We start from the raw sequence: 20,154 nt of genomic DNA on the forward strand, positions 1-20,154 counted from the left end.
AGCACTGCACATCATATTGGCGGCTACAGTTTTGATGTTAAAGGTCTAAAAAAATTATGTACCGTATTTTTCGGACTATAAGTCGCAGTTTTTTTCATAGTTTGGCCTTATACTCAGGAGCAACTTATGTGTGAAATTATTAACACATTACCGTAAAATATCAAATCATATTATTTAGCTCATTCACATAAGAGACTAGACGTATAAGATTTCATGGGAGTTAGCGATTAGGAGTGACAGATTGTTTAGTAAACGTATTGCATGTTCTATATGTTATAGTTATTTGAATGACCATAATATGTTACGTTAACATACCAGGCACGTTCTCAGTTGGTTATTTATGCGTCATATAACGCAGTGGTCCCCAACCACCGATTGGTACCAGGGCGCACAAGAAATAAAAAAATAAAATAAAATAAAATGTTATTGATTTATTTCCTTTTTTTAAAATTAAATCAACATAAAAAACACAATATATACATTATATATCAATATAGATCAATACAGCCTGCAGGGATACAGTCCGTAAGCACAACTGATTGTATTTCTTTATGAAAAAATAAAATAAAATAAAAATAAACACCCCCCCTGTCCGTGGGACAAATTTCCAAGCGTTGACCGGTTGGGGACCACTGATATAACGTACACTTATTCAGCCTGTTGTTCACTATTCTTTATTTATTTTAAATTGCCTTTCAAATATCTATTCTTGGTGTTGGGTTTTATCAAATACATTTCCCCAAAAAATGCGACTTATACTCCAGTGCCACTTATATATGTTTTTTTCCTTCTTTATTATGCATTTTCGGCCGGTGCGATTTATACTACGGAGCAATTTATAGTCCGGAAAATACGGTAGAACGTCTGGCGGACCGGATTGAAAAACTTAATGGGCCGCATGTGGCCCGCGGGCCGTATTTTCCTCAGATCTGTGCTATAGCAACGCTAAAAACGTCAAAAAGCGTGAAGTATACACATGGCGATTTATCGACGCTGGAAAATATAATACAATAATATAATATATCAGTATATATTATATACCAGGGTTTTCATTGAGGGCCACATCACAGTTATGGCTGCCATCAGAAGGCCGCTTGTAACAGTGAATAATGTATGAACTTGCCTCTGGATTTATTATTAATTATATAAATTGTTTTAGGTAGACTGTCCATTTTACAGTAAAAACTTTATATTTACAAAATGTTACTGTAAAATAGTGTTGTTGTTTTGTTTGTTTTTTACAACATTTTACGGTAAATGGAAAAACCGTACCACTGTTTTTGGGTTTTTTTTAACAGAAAAATCTGGCCGCTTAGTTCCCAGAATTTTTGTGTTAAATTGACATTGTTTTTTACAACATGATATTGTTCATGGAAAAACAGTACCGTATTTTCCGCACTATAAGGTGCACCTAAAAACCTCCAATTTTCTCAAAAGCTGACAGTGCGCCTTATAATTTGGTGCGCCTTATACGAACCAATATTGAGCCACAACAAACCTAAACTTCAATTTCATAAAGTTTAGGTCTTGCAACTACGGTAAGCAGTCGCCAACTTCATTTTCCCCCGTAGAAGAAGTAGTTCTGGGATATATGACTGCGTGAGGCGTGCCGTTTTGATTTCCATTTGTTTGTTTATGTAAAGACCCCAAAATGGCTCCTATTAAGAGACACGCTTACAACGCAGAGTTTAAACTTAAGACGATCAGTCACGCAGTAGAACACGGGAATAGAGCAGCAGCGACACTGACCGGCTGACCAACTTCGACGAGACGGAGCCGGGCATGTTGGATGCCATATCCGCCCAACTGTTTCATTCGGACACTGAAGAAGAAGAATTTGAGAGATTCGTGGATAAGGAATAACTTCATAAAGTGAGCTTTACATGTTTATTTTGTGTGTTGTGTTGTGTGACATTAACGTTTGAGCAACGTTGAGTTATTGATGTATTGTTATTGCTCTGCACTATTTCGAGTGTTACTATATTGTGATTGCACTAACGTTTGATTTAGCGTAACACTATCACTGTTTTTTACGTATTTATTGAATCAGGGAAAAGTTCCCCTCCACTATGTGATATAAATGTTGCACTACATGTATACCTTGCTGTTGTTAAAAGATAAACAAACCACCACGTCACTGACTTTACCTCGGGGAAAATAATAAAACAGCTGTTTTTTCATTTTGGGAGTGAACAGAGTTGTCAGAACGCTGGTTTGTAATCTATTAATAAAGTTTGACTGACCTACCTGACTGTTTTGTTGACATTCCCTTTAGCGCAGCTCCATCTAATGGATGCATAGGTGCGCCTTATAATCCGGCGCCTTTTATATGAACAAAGTTTTGAAATATGCAATTCATTGAAGGTGCGCCTTATAATCCGGTGTGCCTTATAGTGCGGAAAATACGGTACAAGTTATTTTTTTATTCTGACAACTTAGCTGCCAGTTTTTTTGTCGTGAAAACAAATGTACCGTCTTTCCATTTACAGTAATACACCGTTAAAAACAAGATTTTACAGTAAAATTATGGCAGCTCAGTCAACAGAATGTTTCCAATTTACACTAATATGCTGTAAAGAACACCGTAAAATGTATTGTCATTTTTATTGATTTGATGGGTAGGTAGTTTGCTGTAAAGTTAAGTATTTTTATTTAGACAAAAACATGTTTGGAAAGTATGATAATAAACTGTAATATTTATTGCAATATTGGATACTATTAAAGTTTAAAAGGCATGTAATTTCAAGCAGTACATATATTTGTTCTGTCAAAATGTAAAAAATCAATGTCATTTAGTGAGAAAATATGAAGTACTTTATTGACACATATCATTTCCAGGTGTTTGCGGGCCATATAAAATGATGTGGCGGACCAGATCTGTGTCACCTGTGTCATATTCTGTATATATTATATATATGCTATATTTTATATTGCTACTATGGAACATTTATAGTCTACTTTATACCTTTTGTTTTCTCCCTCTTTTTGTGCCCTCGTGTGCATGATCCTTTCCATCCTTTGTAACAGAGCTACTGTGTGGAACAATTCCCTTGTGGATCAATAAAGTTTGTCTAAGTCTAAGTCAGGGGTCAGCAACCCGCGGCTCTAGAGCCGCATGCAGCTCTTTAGCGCCGCCCTAGTGGCTCCCTGGACCTCTTTCAGAGATGTGTGAAAATGGAAAAAATTTTTGTTTTAATATATTTTCTGTAGGAGAACAAACATGACACAAACCTTGTGTCATGTTTTATGCCACTCCTTCTTTGTCTCATTTTGTTCCACCAACCAATTTATACTGTGCGTGAATGCACAAAGGTGAGCTTTGTTGATGTTATTGATTTGCTGGAGTGTTTATCAGGCATATTTGGTCCCTGCATGACTGCCAGCTAATTGATGCTAAAATGCTATTTAGGCTATTTAGGGTATGTACATATTGCATCATCATCATATTTTTTTTAGCTCATTTAATTTCCTTTACTTATGTCCTCTGTGTATATAATTTATATTTGCATGTCTCATGACACATTATCTGTATGTAATATTGGCTGCATTTCTCATAGTTGTTTGTGTGCCATGTTGTTCCAGACCACAGCAAACGTTACCTAGCTGGCAAAGATTGTAATAAATCCATTAAAAGAAGACAGCCTGCCGTTTCCTTAAAACTTGGACACACACATCTATACCTTTGGCCATTGTGAGCCACTCATTTCCAGAAGTTATCTCATCCTGTGAGAAGCCTCCATTTTAGTAATGTTTTCTAATGTTGCAAAAATGTGTAGACATATCTGTCAACGAAGATTTGCGTCAGCCTTTGATAGTAGGCTAATATAGACACTTACATCATGTGTTGTCTTCATTATAACACTTATATAAGACTTTTAAAGTAATTTTGATAGTAGGCTAATATAACTAATATAGACACTTGCATCATGTGTTGTCTTCATTATAATTTAAGTACCAATGATTGTCACACACACACACTAGGTGTGGTGATTTTATCCTCTGCATTTGACCCATCACCCTCACCCCCCTGAAAGTTGAGGAGAGCAGTGAGCAACAGCGGTGGCCATGCCCGGGAATCATTTTTGGTGATTTAACCCCCAATTCCAACCCTTGATGCTGAGTGCCAACACTTAAATAAGACTTTTAAAGTCATTTTGATAGTAGGCTAATATAACTAATATAGACACTGACATCATGTGTTGTCTTCATTATAACACTTATATAAGACTTTTAAAGTCATTTTGATAGTGGGCTAATATAGCTAATATAGACACTTACATCATGTGTTGTCTTCATCATAACACTTATATAAGACTTTTAAAGTCATTTTGATAGTAGGCTAATATAACTAATATAGACACTTACATCATGTGTTGTCTTCATTATAACACTTATATAAGACTTTTAAAGTCATTTTGATAGTAGGCTAATATAACTAATATAGACATTTACATCATGTGTTGTCTTCATTATAACACTTATATAAGACTTTTAAAGTCATTTTGATAGTAGGCTAATATAACTAATATAGACCCTTACATCATGTGTTGTCTTCATTATAACACTTATATAAGAGTTTTAAAGTCATTTTGATAGTAGGCTAATATAGCTAATATAGACACTTACATCATGTGTTGTCTTCATTATAACACTTATATAAGACTTTAAATTTTTTGCGGCTCCAGACAGATTTTTTTTTTTGTATTTTTGATCCAATATGGCTCTTTCAACATTTTGGGTTGCCGACCCCTGGTCTAAGTCTAAGTCTAAAACTCACCGACTTAAATTTAATTTATCGTCGGTTAATTGACTTACGGAATATCGGCCCAGGCCTGGAGTCAAGTTGAAATGCATATTAAGGATGAAGGTAAAAAGGTGGTCTACCTGGATGCCAATAGACGAGAGTTTCCGTCTGGGCACTGGGACGACAAGCGCTTCTTCCGTGTCCGAGTTACTCGACCTCACAGATTCATGCTGGACCACGGAGTCGCTGGTTTTGGTGGAAGCGTTGGCGGTGGTGGGGGCCAGCGGCTCTCTGGGGATGGCGATGGGAGTGGGGATGATGTGCGGAGGGCGAGGGATTCCTCGCGCCAGGCTGTTGGCGCGGGTGCTGTCCAGGCTGTCCGAGGAGTTGCTGTGTGCGTGGCTGGACTGGCTGTTGACCTCCGACCTTTGCTCCAGGTAATTGTCCTGTGCCGACTCTGTGCTGCTCTGCACGGTTACGGAGATGTAGGGTTTGGAGGTGGTGCGTGGCGGCACTGGCGGAGGCGCGGCCTTCTTACAGGTGGTGATGCATGAGGCTGGAGGACAGAAGGGGGCAGGGGGCACACAAGTAGAACACATTAGAGGGCCAAATAAAAACATTGACTTCTTAGGTCAGGGGTATTCATCTTAATTGTTTCAGTGGGCCACATTTCCAGAAAGCTAAGGACCGGAGGCCACCAGTTGAATACTATTTCACATCCTGCTTGTAAGAAACATACTTTATTTGTCACCATGGAGGAGAGGATTAGTGTTTTATAAGTAGCTGAAACACTGAAGAGAGACATAGCTTAGTAAATAGAATAGAACAGAATAGAAAGTACTTTATTGATCCCTGGGGGAAATTCAGCACCACAGTTCGCTTACAATAGACAATAAACATTTATGTATTTTACATGTGAATAATATAAATACAGTCTATTATACAGCATTATTCACATGTGAATAACATAAGTACTGTATGCATGTTTGAAATAAACTGAAACTAACTAATGTTAGCTACCTAGCAATGACTCTGAAGCACATTGTATCACCTTTATTGTTAATTTACATCAAAATATATCCTTCTTCGGTTTCCATTCTGTTTCCGCTTGTAAGTACTCTGTGCGTGTTGATTTACATGTGCCTCGGCTCATATTACCAGCAATGTCACCATTAATGCATGAAAACTGTGTTTTTTTAAAGGCAGTATAGTACTTTTTTTAATTCATTAGTACAACAGTACTTCATTAGTAGCCGTATACCGTACAAGCCTAGTTCAAACTAGAAAGTTGTTTCTTTAATCTCCATTAACATGGACCTGCAAAAATAATTGAAAAAACTGTCATGTGCACGCCAGAGCAGTAGTTGGCAATATCACATCATTGTAAAATACGTGAGTAAGTGTGCATGTACCAAGTGCTTGTCCTCCCAATGAAGAAGTGGAAACTAAAAAGTTCTGCATTGGCACCGATCAAACAATTCAGGTAAATAAGCGGAACCACACAAAGAAGGTACATTTATACACAAATTATGGTTAGAAAAGTCATCCAACTAATACAGCATTGTTTTACAGCACATGTGTCAAATTCAAGACCCGGGGGCCAGATCTGGCCCGCCACATAATTTTATCTGGCCCGCAAACACCTGGAAATGATATGTGTCAATAAAGTACTTCATATTTTCTCACTAAATGTCATTGATTTTTTCATTTTGACAGAAAAAATATGTGTACTGTTTGAAATTGCATAACTTTTAAACTTTAATAGTATTCATTATTGCAACAAATGTTACAGTGTATTATCATACTTTCCAAACATGTTTTTGTCTAAATAAAAATACTTAACTTTACAGCAAACTACCCATTAAATTAATAAAAATGACAATACATTTTACGCTGTTCTTTACAGCATATTACTGTAAATTGAAAAGAAAAACTACTACTGTTTTTTGCGTTAAAATTCTGTTGACTGAGCTGCCAGTTTTTGACCGTAAAATCTAGGGTTGTTGTTTTTAACGTTGTGTAGCACCCCTACTGTAGAATAGCAGGTTAGTACAACAATTAAGATTGCTAGGTTCTTGGCTGTATAATTGAGAGACTCGCAATGAGACGTTACGTACTTAGTGGACCACAGAACAACTGCTGGTAAATTTATTGCACAATAATAAACGATAACACATGAACAGTGTGCTTTTTAAATTGAAAATACCCCCAAAAATAAAATAAAAATAGAGCTCTGTTGCAAAATTCAAAAGTAGCAAAATAGAAGAAATGTCCTTTTTAAATTGTCCTTTCAAAAAATACAATCTGCCCAGGTAGTATTGAATTGAACACTGTCTATATTCCTTGGTTGGGAATCCTTAGTTCTATTGTAATCCGTTATTCCATACTGATTCGGTTCGATACTTGCGACTCTGATGGTGGATACGTTCAGTTATAGATCACTGCAGAGTGTGGAGACCGATGCAGCTGGCCACACCACATCCAAACGCTCCCTCTCCGCAGACTCTCACTCACTGGGACTGGCTCGCCATCATAACTCAAGTCCAGCTTGGAACCAGACTTCAGGATCATACAAAAAAACAATTGGAGTTCTCAGCAGCACAAAACACAGCAATCCAGCTCCCACTGGGACCAGGCTATCTTATGCTGCTTTTCCAACACTCGGTATGAGAATTGACAAGTATTTTAACGTATAAACTTTGTCTTTGCAACGCAACGATATGACTCGTGCCTTCACTGTGACGTTCAGTGAAGGAATGCCGGGAATGACAAAGATGCATGCGCCCTCTACTGGCCAACATGTGAATAACGTGCTGCGTGCATGCATCATTAATTTAAACCTGTAGTGACCACATGACTTTGACAAATCAATTTTAACATTTTTTTAAGTGACCAAAGTGACTTTGGCACATCATAGATCAGAAATTAATAATAGGGTAATATATTCGTGACACTATATTTCCATATGGGTTACACACTCCCCCCTTAAGTCAGCATGAGTCCCTTCATGTGCTATAACATCTTGACTCAAATTGCTATAACCTCATGACTGTCGTAGTCACCTAAGGAAATGAGTGCGTGATTGAAACTGTCTAAAAGACTTTGAGCAAAAGAGATGAAGGGTTTACCCAACTGTGGGTAGTTCAATCGGTCTGGTGGCCGCCGTGACCTTATAGATCGGTGTACCATATTGCCTTCCCCACAGTCCAGTGTTTCCCACACATTCATTTATTTGTGGCGGCCCGCCACGAAAGAATTACGTCCGCCACAAATGGATTTTTCGGCTTTTGACTCGCTCGACCGCTCATAAAAGCAATGGGACTGTCTGTGAATGTTGCTTGTAGTTACACCTCTGGTGCAGTAGGTGGCAGTAGCCTACTATGCTACGCCAATAGCGCTTAATTCACCTGGTGGGCCAGAAGAAGAAGAAGAAGAGGGACGGACGGAATCAAAATACTCGCCGGCTACTTTTCATAATGATGGTGCTTCCTACGTTCTACCTCAAACGTCCAAAAGCTGCTGAAAGCCTTGATGCAGGATGCCATGGGGAAAAAAACTTAAATGGTGCCTTTTGGCGATAGTTAGCAGCTTGGTGGCTCATAGCCGGCTAGCTAACGCTTGCTAGCGTGGTAGCATTGCTTCATTTTTACAGGTGTTATAGGTAGATAGTAGTGATGGGTCCGGCAACACCGATGCATCATAGAGCGAAACCCTGTGTCGGTGCGCGTACCGCTTTTAGAAAGTCACGTGACCGATCATGAGCTGTTTTGGTCACGTGACCAATACGCGAACTGTGTCGCACTGACGCCTCCTCTGTGCCCTGTGAGCGTGTCTTTTCTACAGCCGGAGAAATAATAACTAAGAAGAGAAAGCGTCTAAAATTTAATACGTTGGAAAAACTGTTTTTTTAAAAAATAAAAATGTGTAAAAATAAATAAATAATTTCCAGGTCCACAAGCATCCTCATTCACAACACGTTCTCTTAGATTTCCATGTTATGATACATGTTCACATTATTTATTGACTGTATCTAAAAAAGACAAAAAATATATTTTTATTTAAATGAAGTTATGAAATAATCCTAAATGAAATACAATGACTTGGTTTATATTATTGTATATACTAGGTCAGTGGTTCTCAACCTTTTTTCAGCAATGTACTCCCTGTGATTTTTTTTTAAATTCAAGTACCCCCTAATCAGAGCAAAGCATTTTTGGTTGAAAAAAAAAGATAAAGAAGTAAAATACAGCACTATGTCATCAGTTTCTGATTTATTAAATTGTATAACAGTGCAAAATATTGCTCATTTGTAGTGGTCTTTCTTGAACTATTTGGAAAAAAAGATATAAAAATAACTAAAAACTTGTTGAAAAATAAACAAGTGACTCAATTATAAATAAAGATTTCTACACATAGAAGTAATCATCAACTTAAAGTGCCCTCTTTGGGGATTGTATTAGAGATCCATCTGGATTCATGAACTTAATTCTAAACATTTCTTCACAAAAAAAAAAAATCTTTAACATAAATATTTATGGAACATGTCCACAAAAAATCTAGCTGTCAACACTGAATATTGCATTGTTACATTTCTTTTCACAGTTTTTTTTGACAGACATTTTAGTGACAAACCTGAGCTTGTGCTTCACTGAGTTTATGAATTTACATTCATATTTTGTTGAAGTATTATTCAATAAATATATTTATAAAGGATTTTTGAATTGTTGCTATTTTTAGAATATTTTTTAAAAATCTCACGTACCCCTTGGCATACCTTCAAGTACCCCCAGGGGTTCGCGTACCCCCATTTGAGAACCACTGTACTAGGTCATAAAATCAGTGTCAGTTGAGTCGGTCCATAGGTTGCCTGTAGGGATTTTTAATGTCCAGCAGATGTCAGTATTTAGTGACACAGTATCGACACAGTATCAATACAGTTTTGCAATGTCTCGAAACGCTTCATGACGCCTCATCAACCCATCACTAGTAGATAGGTTATAGCTGCATCGCTCGCGGCTCGTCATATATTTAACATTAATCCGTGATTTCACCGAGCGTTTCACTGACGGTGAGCAGCCTGACGGTGCTTCATTAACACCGCCGCTGTTTGACTCGTGGCCCGGGGCAGACGCACGTAGTAACAGTCACGTGTTACAATACCGACAAGCTAACGTGTCCAGGTTATAACCATGTTGTCAATAAACACACATGGACTGAAGCTAAATTGTCCACTGTCCACTGCAGCATGTGAATGCAATGAAAAGAATAAAATCTGAGCCAACCAGCTGTTAAAATGTTGTCCAGGTTAATGTTTTGGCCATTAAAGGCCCTTCATTTCAAGATTTCAACTGTGATCGGGCTTTAAACAGGTGGCTGACCTGTTCAGATGAGTGTAACTGCTACTGGTCAAATAATGTGAAATAGCATTTAATTTTACATGTATGCAATGCCATTTAAATGTAATTATAGATAATAATAATAATAATAATAATAATAATTACTGTGTAGTGTTGTAAATAGTCAACGGGAAGAATTTTAGTAAGATATAAGCCATGAGCACTACACAGCCAGAAAAAAACCTAGGCAGGACAAGTAAAAATATTGGGGCAAGTAGATTTGAGAAGTCGGGCAAGTAGAAAAAACCTTAACGTTGAACCCTGCATGTGTTGAGCTGCTGCTGCTTAAGGTTAGACGGCACTGTACAAAGAGCAGTTCTGCTCGCTAGTAATAAATTCTAATGTTGGATGTTCACTCCTTCACACAGATGAGTATAGAAAAATATTTTCAATGGCCGAAAAGGGCTCGACTTGGAGAGGAGGTAGGCCTACAGGAGGAGGTTGTTGACTGACTGTGGCAGGACACCTCTGCCTCCGTTTCACTTCATGTTGCTGGTAAATAATATGGTTGTAGTAGTAGGCTAAAGTTAAATTATTTAGTATTCACTAATTAAAGGGGCAGAGCTTTAAGAGACATTTTAGCTTTTATATTTTATAAGATATATTTTTTGTAAGAACCACAATTAATAAATATATTTCAGTGAATCACTAATTGTTCAAATCTGTATATAAATATGTACATAGAATGTTGTAATTATGTTCCAACTCCGCGTTCTTCTTGGTCATCGCTTAGTAGGAGCCATTTTGTGGTCTTTACAGATGTAAACAGGAAATGAAACGTACGGTGATATCCGCGCGTTTTTTCTTCTTCTTCCGGGGGCGGGTAGAAGAAGAAGCGCTTCCTGTTCTATGGGGGCGGATGCTTTCCTTGGCGGTTGCTTGCGTAGAAGAAGAAGCGCTTCCTGTTCTACCGGGAAAAAAGATGGCGGCTGTTTACCGAAGTTGCGAGATCGAAACTTTATGAAAATGAATCGTAATAAAGCGCACCGGGTTATAAGGCGCACTGTCAGCTTTTGAGAACATTTGTGGTTTTTAGGTGCGCCTTATAGTGCGGAAAATACGGTACCCAACATACCAAGAAGGGTGCGGTTGAACCGCTCAATCGGGTTGCCCCTCGGGTGATAAGGACTGGTTCTCACTTTCTTAATACCGGCTATGGCACACAGTTCTTTAATAGTGTGGGATTCAAAATCTCTTCCCTGATCACTGTGCAGGCGTTCAGGAAAGCCGTAGTGAACCAGGAACTGCTCCCACAGACACTTCGCAACAGTAGTAGCTTTTTGGTCTTTCGTGGGTATGGCTACCGCGTATTTTGTAAAGTGGTCTGTGATGACCAGAATGTCCTTGGTATTGTGGGAATCAGGCTCCAGTGATAGGTAGTCCATGCAGAATACTTGCATTGGCCTACTTGTCTGGATACTGACCAGCGGTGCAGCTTTCTCAGGCGAAGTCTTCCTCCTAACACACCGGCCACAGGTTTTGACCTTGTGCTCAACATCCGCAGCCATTCGTGGCCAGTAGAATCTTGACCTTACTAAGTCAATGGTACGGTCTATGCCCATGTGTCCCATGTCGTCATGGAGACATTTGAGTACAGTGACTCTGAAAGAATGAGTTGATAGATCGTTTCCTCTTCACATTTCCGCTTCCTGTACAGGAGACCGTCTCTCATCTCAAGGCGCTTCCACTCCTTGAGCATCAGTTTGAGTTCAGGAGAATTAGGACCAATGTTCCGAGGTACTGGGCCTCCAGATTCCAACAGATGAATAACATGCTTGATGGCAGGGTCAGCTTCCTGTCTTTCTCGGAGGTCATCCTCATTGAAGATGGGTACTGTCACATGACCTAATAATTCTTCATCACTGTAGATGTCTGGAATAGCGTCGGCGTTGAGAGCTAGAGATTCAACCAACGTGATGGAAGGTAAGTTGTCGGTTTCTCTTATCATGTGTCGGTGACATAGGGCTGTAACTACATCTTCAGGTAAGTTTAGATGGTCAGGTGACGATGATAGATGATGTGAGGTGAACCGCTTTATTCTCTCTCTTTCTTCCAGTGAAGCGTCATCATCAACCAGCATTCCATGCGGTCGCCTGGAGAGACCATCGGCGTCTTGATTGCTCTTTCCAGCCCTGTACTTGATGTTGAAATTGAACGTAGAAAGGGCTGCTAGCCAGCGATAACTGGCAGAATCTAGCTTTGCTGAGGTGAGTATGTAAGTTAACGGATTGTTATCCGTTACCACAGTGAAGTTGTTACCATAGAGATAGTCCTGGAACTTCTCTAGGATTGCCCATTTTAAAGCTAGAAACTCCAGCTTGTGTGCTGGATATCTTGCCTCACTAGATGAAAGTCCCCTACTGGCATAGGCGATGACCCTTGATTGGCCATCCTGCTCTTGGTATAAAGCAGCTCCTAAACCAGTAGTACTGGAATCCGTATGCAGTGTATAGGGAAGCTTTGCATCTGCAAACCCCAGGATGGGAGAAGATGTGAGCTTCTCTATGATGCATTCAAAAGCGTCCTGACAAGCAGGTGTCCATCGTTCTGCGAACGGCTCTTTTGGATTTAAATATTTCCCTTTACATGTCGTCATCTTCTGGCCTTTTCTGAGAGGTGGATAGCCAGAAGTGAGACTGTTTAGTGGCTTTACTATTTTAGAATAGTCCTTGACAAAACGGCGAAAATAGCCGGCGAAGCCTAAAAAGGACTTCAATTATTTTAGGGTCTGTGGCCTTGGCCACGTTTTCAGTGCAATGACTTTTTCAGGATCTGTCTCGACACCATCTCTTGAGACGATGTGTCCAAGATAACGTACAGACGTTTGGAAGAATCTGCACTTCTCGGGAGAGAGCTTGAGACCATATTCTCTTAGCCGTTGGAGGACATGCAGAAGCCTGGCCTCGTGTTCCTCCAGGGAGGCAGAGAACACAATGAGATCATCAAGAAAGACAAGCATCTCTTTCAGGTTAATGTCACCCATACATTTCTCCATTAAGCGCTGAAATGTACTCGACGCATTGGTTATCCCCTGGGGCATACGGTTGAACTCCCAAAACCCCAGGGGACAGACAAAAGCAGTCTTGACTTTGTCACTCTCGTCCATACCAATCTGGTAATATCCGGACTTGAGGTCCATCACGGAAAACCACTGTGACCCGGTGAGGGCGGAGAATGCTTCTTCGAGGTTTGGTAATGCATAAGCATCCTTTATGGTTTGCGTATTCAACTTACGGTAATCGACACAAAGTCGGACATCACCGTTCTTTTTCTTTACGACTATGGGTGACGAGTAGGGTGACTCGGACTCCCTTATCACACCAGCTTCTAGCAGTGTTTTAAGGTGTTCTCTCACAGCCTCATAGTCATTGGGATGTATGGGTCTTGAACGCTGTTTAAAAGGCGTCTCGTCCTTGAGCTTGATACAATGCTTGACTTTGGTGGCATGACCAAAATCAAGGTCATGATGTGCAAACACATCAGAGTAACCATTTAGTTTCTCTGTGACTCTGGTTTTCCATTCCTCTGGTAGAGGAGAATTGCCGAAGTCAAACGTCAGGGTGTTGTTTGTGGACTGATTTGTAGAAGAGGTTGCACTACAACAGTTCACAGTATCTGCATTCTTGTCAGGTAATGGACTTTTTTCAACAATCTTATCAGGAACATGTAGTTCTGCTACAACACTGTTTGTGGGTAGTGTTATGTCATGGTCTGTCTCGTTTCTCAGCCAAACAGCCAACTTGTGCTGAGGCTGCTGGGGCAAAGTGATGAGGCAACAGTCAACGAAAATGCCACCAGGTAAGACAGACTTTCTTGGCTGCTCCAGAACTGCCAATTTCTCCGTATTTGCAGGATTGACATTGACCTGGCCTTCCACAAGGACTTTATCATGTGCAGGAATAACTTGCTGCGGTTTCCCTTTGAGTGTCATTAGACCTATTTGCCCAGTGCTCTTTAGCAGAATTTGGGAATTTAGCATCAGAACTGTCAATTTTAACCACTCTTTCAATGGACTCATATTGATTCAAAAAGTCAAATACCTCCTCATCTACTTCAGTACCAGACATGCCACTGACCAGTACTGAACTGGGTACCTTAATGTTTTCAGACTTAATGACATCCATATTTCAAGTGTAAAGTCAGAGGTATTACAAAAATTGTGAACAAACGTTGCCAGAGCTGTTCTGTATTGTACGTACAGTATGAATTTGGAATCACAGCGCTCCTGGCTAGCTCGCCAAGTGTGTAGCACCCCTACTGTAGAATAGCAGGTTAGTACAACAATTAAGATTGCTAGGTTCTTGGCTGTATAATTGAGAGACTCGCAATGAGACGTTACGTACTTAGTGGACCACAGAACAACTGCTGGCAAATTTATTGCACAATAATAAACGATAACACATGAACAGTGTGCTTTTTAAATTGAAAATACCCCCAAAAATAAAATAAAAATAGAGCTCTGTTGCAAAATTCAAAAGTAGCAAAATAGAAGAAATTTCCTTTTTAAATTGTCCTTTCAAAAAATACAATCTACCCGGGTAGTATTGAATTGAACACTGTCTATATTCCTTGGTTGGGAATCCTTAGTTCTATTGTAATCCGTTATTCCATACTGATTCGGTTCGATACTTGCGACTCTGATGGTGGATACGTTCAGTTATAGATCACTGCAGAGTGTGGAGACCGATGCAGCTGGCCACACCACATCCAAACGCTCCCTCTCCGCGGACTCTCACTCACTGGGACTGGCTCGCCATCATAACTCAAGTCCAGCTTGGAACCAGACTTCAGGATCATACAAAAAACCAATTGGAGTTCTCAGCAGCACAAAACACAGCAATCCAGCTCCCACTGGGACCAGGCTATCTTATGCTGCTTTTCCAACACTCGGTTTGAGAATTGACAAGTATTTTAACGTATAAACTTTGTCTTTGCAACGCAACGATATGACTCGTGCCTTCACTGTGACGTTCAGTGAAGGAATGCCGGGAATGACAAAGGTGCATGCGACCTCTACTGGACAACATGTGAATAACGTGCTGCGTGCATGCATCATTAATTTAAACCTGTAGTGACCACATGACTTTGACAAATCAATTTAAAAAAAAATTTAAGTGACCAAAGTGACTTTGGCACACCATAGATCAGAAATTAATAATAGGGTAATATATTCGTGACACTATATTTCCATATGGGTTACAGTTGTATTACTGTAAATGGAAAGACGGTACATTTGTGTTTACGGTATAAAAACTGGCAGTTAAGTTGCCAGAATAAAAAAAAGAACTTGTGCTGTTTTTCCATGAACAATATCATGTTGTAAAAACCAATGTCAATTTGACACAAAAATTCTAGCAACTAAGCTGCCAGCTTTTTCCGTAACCGCCCCCCCCCCCAAAAGAAAAACAGTGGTACTGTTTTTCCATTTACCGTACAATGTTGTAAAATTAATGTAAAGTTTTTTACTGTAAAATGGACAGTCTACTTAAAACTATTTATATAATTAATAATGAAATCCAGAGGCAAATTCATACATTATTCACTGTTACAAGCGGCCCTTTGATGGCAGCCATAACTGTGATGTGGCCCTCAATGAAAACCACTTTGACATCCCTGCTTTACAATCAGAGATAAAAGGCGAAAAGTAAAAAGGGTCCCTTGTACGTTCTTTCAAGTGACTACAAAAATCCCATCATGCTCCACACACAACAAGGCCAAAGGTGTGACGCCGTCTAGCTAAAAGCAGCAGTCCAAATGGGGAATTTTACAGCACCATTAGAAATGCTACCGCTGCCATACTTGCCCTTGCACTGAATCTTTACACGACACAGCCGGGGAAAAGTGGTGGAAGCTGTGCAAGACCTCAGAAGAGTTATGACAGTTTGAGTTATGTTGCACTTGTGCAGGTCATATTTTGTGTCAAAGGGAAGTCAAGCGTTCAGATCCAGACGGGCTCGGTTCATTAAGGGGTTTTATCCGTATAATTTATGTGTCTCATTGTGGCTTTAGAGGTGTTGGAAAATGTTTTGTGCATGTCCTTTTCTGAAAGCTATGAAACCTTGGATAATGTAACAAGAAGCCTCTTCAGTAAGTCTCACAACAAAACATGCAAGCTGTTGTGGAAACTCTGGAAACAAAAGGGTTGCTGTTTGCACTAATCTACTCTGTAGCTTTATCTTAATGTGGCGTCCTTGTACACATCTGTCAGATCCCAACTCGGACTTGCGGAGTTGAGCCGTCAAACATTTCCATCTCGAACAAAACTAGATCTAGTTTTAAAAAATGTTTAACAAATTTATCAAGAGATTAGCTAATGTGTCCAGGCTGTCAAGGAATGCTGTCAGTCTTGAACCCCAAGATGCAGAGATGGCTGGCGTAGCGTAGGGAAACATGACTTTAATGTTAAAATTAGGGATGTCCCGATCCGATATTTGGATCGGATCGGCTGCCGATATTTGCCAAAAATTGCGTATCGGCATGGCATGGGAAAATGCCGATCCAGATCCAGTTTAAAAAAAAACTCCGGTCCGTGTTTTCCAAAGCACAGATTTAAATAATACATTCCACTTTTCTGCTGCTCCCTAATTTCCGTTCCGCATTTTTCAGCACACCTTCAACACATCCACAGGTCTGTGAATCTATGCAGTTGCTTTTAGCTGCTGGCATTACACGACAGGCTCTTCTCACTCTTTCCTTTGTCTCCCTCTCACAGACAGCAAGCGCACCTTCTTACACACGTCACATACTGTCACGTCATAGGTCACATACTCTCACGTCATACGTCACATACTGTCACGTCATACGTCACATACGTATACGTCCTCCCCGAGCAGAGAGGTAGCAGCATGGCTAACGTTAGCTGTGATGCTAGCGCAGCCGTGTGACCAACGTTCTCTCTAAGGTGCGCGCCTGTGCAATTGCAAACTGCTCAAGCGTCCACTGCGCATAGCAATTATATGCCACGCACAAAATCAAATAAAAAAATAAGCGCATAACAATTTTCGACACACGGACACGACACAGAAAACAGTTTTTGTCATCATTGTTAAAATATTATAACGTCTGTCGAGACGCTTATCTCCATTCGGTGCCACACGCCCACACCATCAAAATGCAGAGGCAAAAATTTCCACATCAACACCGTATGAAAAAAATAGTGATTTTTTTAGTTGTGATTTCCTTCTCTGCATGAAAGTTTAAAAGTAGCACATATTAATGCAGTATGAAGAAGAATGTTTTAATGTAGACATGCAAGCCTTGAAAGAAAATTTTGAAAATCAAGACTACATTTCCTGCAAATCGGTGCATTTCTACCCTATATTTTAACTTTAGATTTATTCTCATATCAAACTCTTTTGGCTGTCTTTTTGACACTTACATCCGACACCCCCCTCCACACCCTGGATTACAAATAATGTAAATAATTCAATTTGATTATCTTGTGTGATGACTGTATTATGATGATAGTATATATCTGATAGTATATATCTGTATCATGAATCAATTTAAGTGGACCCCGACTTAAACAAGTTGAAAAACTTATTGGGGTGTTACCATTTAGTGGTTAATTGTACGGAATATGTACTTCACTGTGCAACCTACTAATAAAAGTCTCAATCAATCAATCAAAACACATAGAATCATCATACTGCTGTGATTATATGCATCAAGTGTTTATTCAAGGCTAAGGCAAAATATCGAGATATATATCGTGTATCGCAATATGGCCTTAAAATATGGCAATATTAAAAAAAAGGCCATATCGCCCAGCCCTAGTTCAATGATGCCATTTCTGTTTGTCATGTATAATTTTGTCTATTTTGTGTTTATCCTTGAATAAACAGGTCAGTTTCTTGTTACCAACCATTGTGTATTATTCAAACTCCCCCAATTCAGCTGGCTAGTTGTTATCAAGAGTACTAAAACCCTTTTCAACCTGATTCTGACAACTAAGTAGGCTAAATAACTTTAAACTTTAATACATGCTCGGATAGGCTAGTATCGGTCAGTATCGGTATCGGATCGGAAATGCAAAAACAATATCGGTATCGGATCGGAAGTGCAAAAACCTGGATCGGGACATCCCTAGTTAAAATCCAGGGAAAACAGGAACCGGGAACCTGGAGACTGGCAACAGTATACAATCATCGAGCCCTGACTGGAGGGCGAGGCAGGCATAAATAGTAGCCTGATTGGCAATTGCAACCAGGTGTGCCAGGCTGCCAATCAGGGACAGGTGAGGGAAACGAGCGCTTGGGAGACATGCAGGAAATAAACACAAACACAGAGGAAACCCCAAACATAACCAAACTGTCAGTAAGAAGCCTGATACAAGCACCATTACATCTAAACCACAACCTGTGCTGCATGACTATAATAGGGCTGGGCGTTATGGCTGAAAACTGTATCACGATATATATTTTTTGTATTGATCGGTATCAATAATTGACGTTTTTTATGACTTATTTAGGCCTGCAAATAAATAGTGATATAATTTCCAACTAACCAAGGGTGCTATTTATCAGTAGAGAAGGTGTCCGGATAGCCAAGTAGAAAGAGCGCGCCTAAGGTGCTGAAATGAATGCGTAAGATTTGAAAGTAGTTGCAGTTTTGAGACACTAGATGGCAGTATTGTATACGTAAATAAACACTACACAGAGAAATTTGGGACGCTACCAGTTAAACCAACACATTGGAAGCGTCAGAGTAATGCCACACTGTCCACATAAAAACTGATAATTGATACTGTTACGTGATTGGCTGTTAGCGTGTCCCGTTTTGCTGTGTTCCCAAAACACGAGTGACTTCATGCAACAAACCTTGCTTCGTAACTTCTGGTTTCTTCCGACCAAAAAAATTAAAATATATATCGACCCCGAAAGGGACAAGCGGTAGAAAATGGATGGATGTAGGGCTGCAACTAACGATTAATTTGATAATCGATTAATCTGTCGATTATTACTTCGATTAATCAATTAATAATTGGATAAAAGAGACAAACTACATTTCTATCATTTCCAGTATTTTATTGGGAAAAAAAACAGCATACTGGCGCCATGTTCTTTCAACTTGCCAAATAAAACAAGGAAAATGTTACAAAAATGCACTTTTGACACCCCTGCTATAGATAATAAAAAATTAAATCTGATAAATCTATCAATAAAAAGTAGAGCCTGACGACGCATGCGCATTTATCACAACTCTCTCGCTCTCTCCCCCTCCCCCACGAATGCTGTTGCGTGCACAATTTGTTTTGTTTTTAACCTTCTTAACCCTGAACGTACATTGTTAATACACGCAACCCTAACTCAAAATGCCGGACATTTGAGGCATTTAAGAAACACCGCCCGGACAGCCCAGCAAAAGAGGACATGTCCGGTGAAAAGAGGACGTATGGTCAGGACCCAGCCCGGTTGCTGCTAGCATGATAGCAGCAATCGGTTTCACCGGACATGTCCTCTTTTGCTAGCATGCTAACAGTTAACGGGCTACGATAGACTGACCATACGTCCTCTTTTCACCGGACATGTCCTCTTTTGCGGAGCTGTCAGGGCGGAGTTTCTTAAATGCCTCAAATGTCCGGCATTTTGAGTATTGTTTACACAACGTCCAGTATGCTACTTAATATGTCCGTGTGGAAACTCGTTCGGTACACCTCCGCACCGAACCGAAACGGTTTGATACAAATACACGTACCGTTACACCCCTATTATTTTGATTATTGTTTCTCAGCTGTTTGTAAATGTTGCAGTTTATAAATAAAGGTTAAAAAACAAAATTAAAAAAACAAAAAAAATAACGTAGCCTCAGCACATGCGCATAGCATAGATCCAACGAATTGATGACTAAATTAATCACCAACTATTTTTATAATCGATTTAATCGATTAGTTGTTGCAGCCCTAGATGGATATCGAATGTTTTGCTAAACACATTTGTTATTGATATCGAGTGCGTCTATCGTGATATATATTGATATTGTTTTTATTGGCCCAGCCCTAGACTATAATGTAGA

General features: G+C 39.6%; 1 protein-coding gene across 5 annotated transcripts in view; it reads right to left on the reverse strand.

The window, feature by feature from the left end:
- The window catches only part of dlgap4b (discs, large (Drosophila) homolog-associated protein 4b), a 363,341-nt gene that overhangs the window by 26,660 nt on the left and 316,527 nt on the right, over positions 1-20,154 (reverse strand). For all 5 annotated transcript variants that reach the window (XM_061984691.1, XM_061984692.1, XM_061984690.1 and 2 more), the window contains one exon: positions 4,885-5,300. In XM_061984691.1, the coding sequence (XP_061840675.1) occupies positions 4,885-5,300 (416 nt within the window). The remainder of the gene's footprint in view (positions 1-4,884; positions 5,301-20,154) is intronic.

The sequence above is a fragment of the Nerophis lumbriciformis genome, linkage group LG23, assembly GCF_033978685.3.
Source record: "Nerophis lumbriciformis linkage group LG23, RoL_Nlum_v2.1, whole genome shotgun sequence".
Classification (NCBI taxonomy): Eukaryota; Metazoa; Chordata; class Actinopteri; order Syngnathiformes; family Syngnathidae; genus Nerophis; species Nerophis lumbriciformis.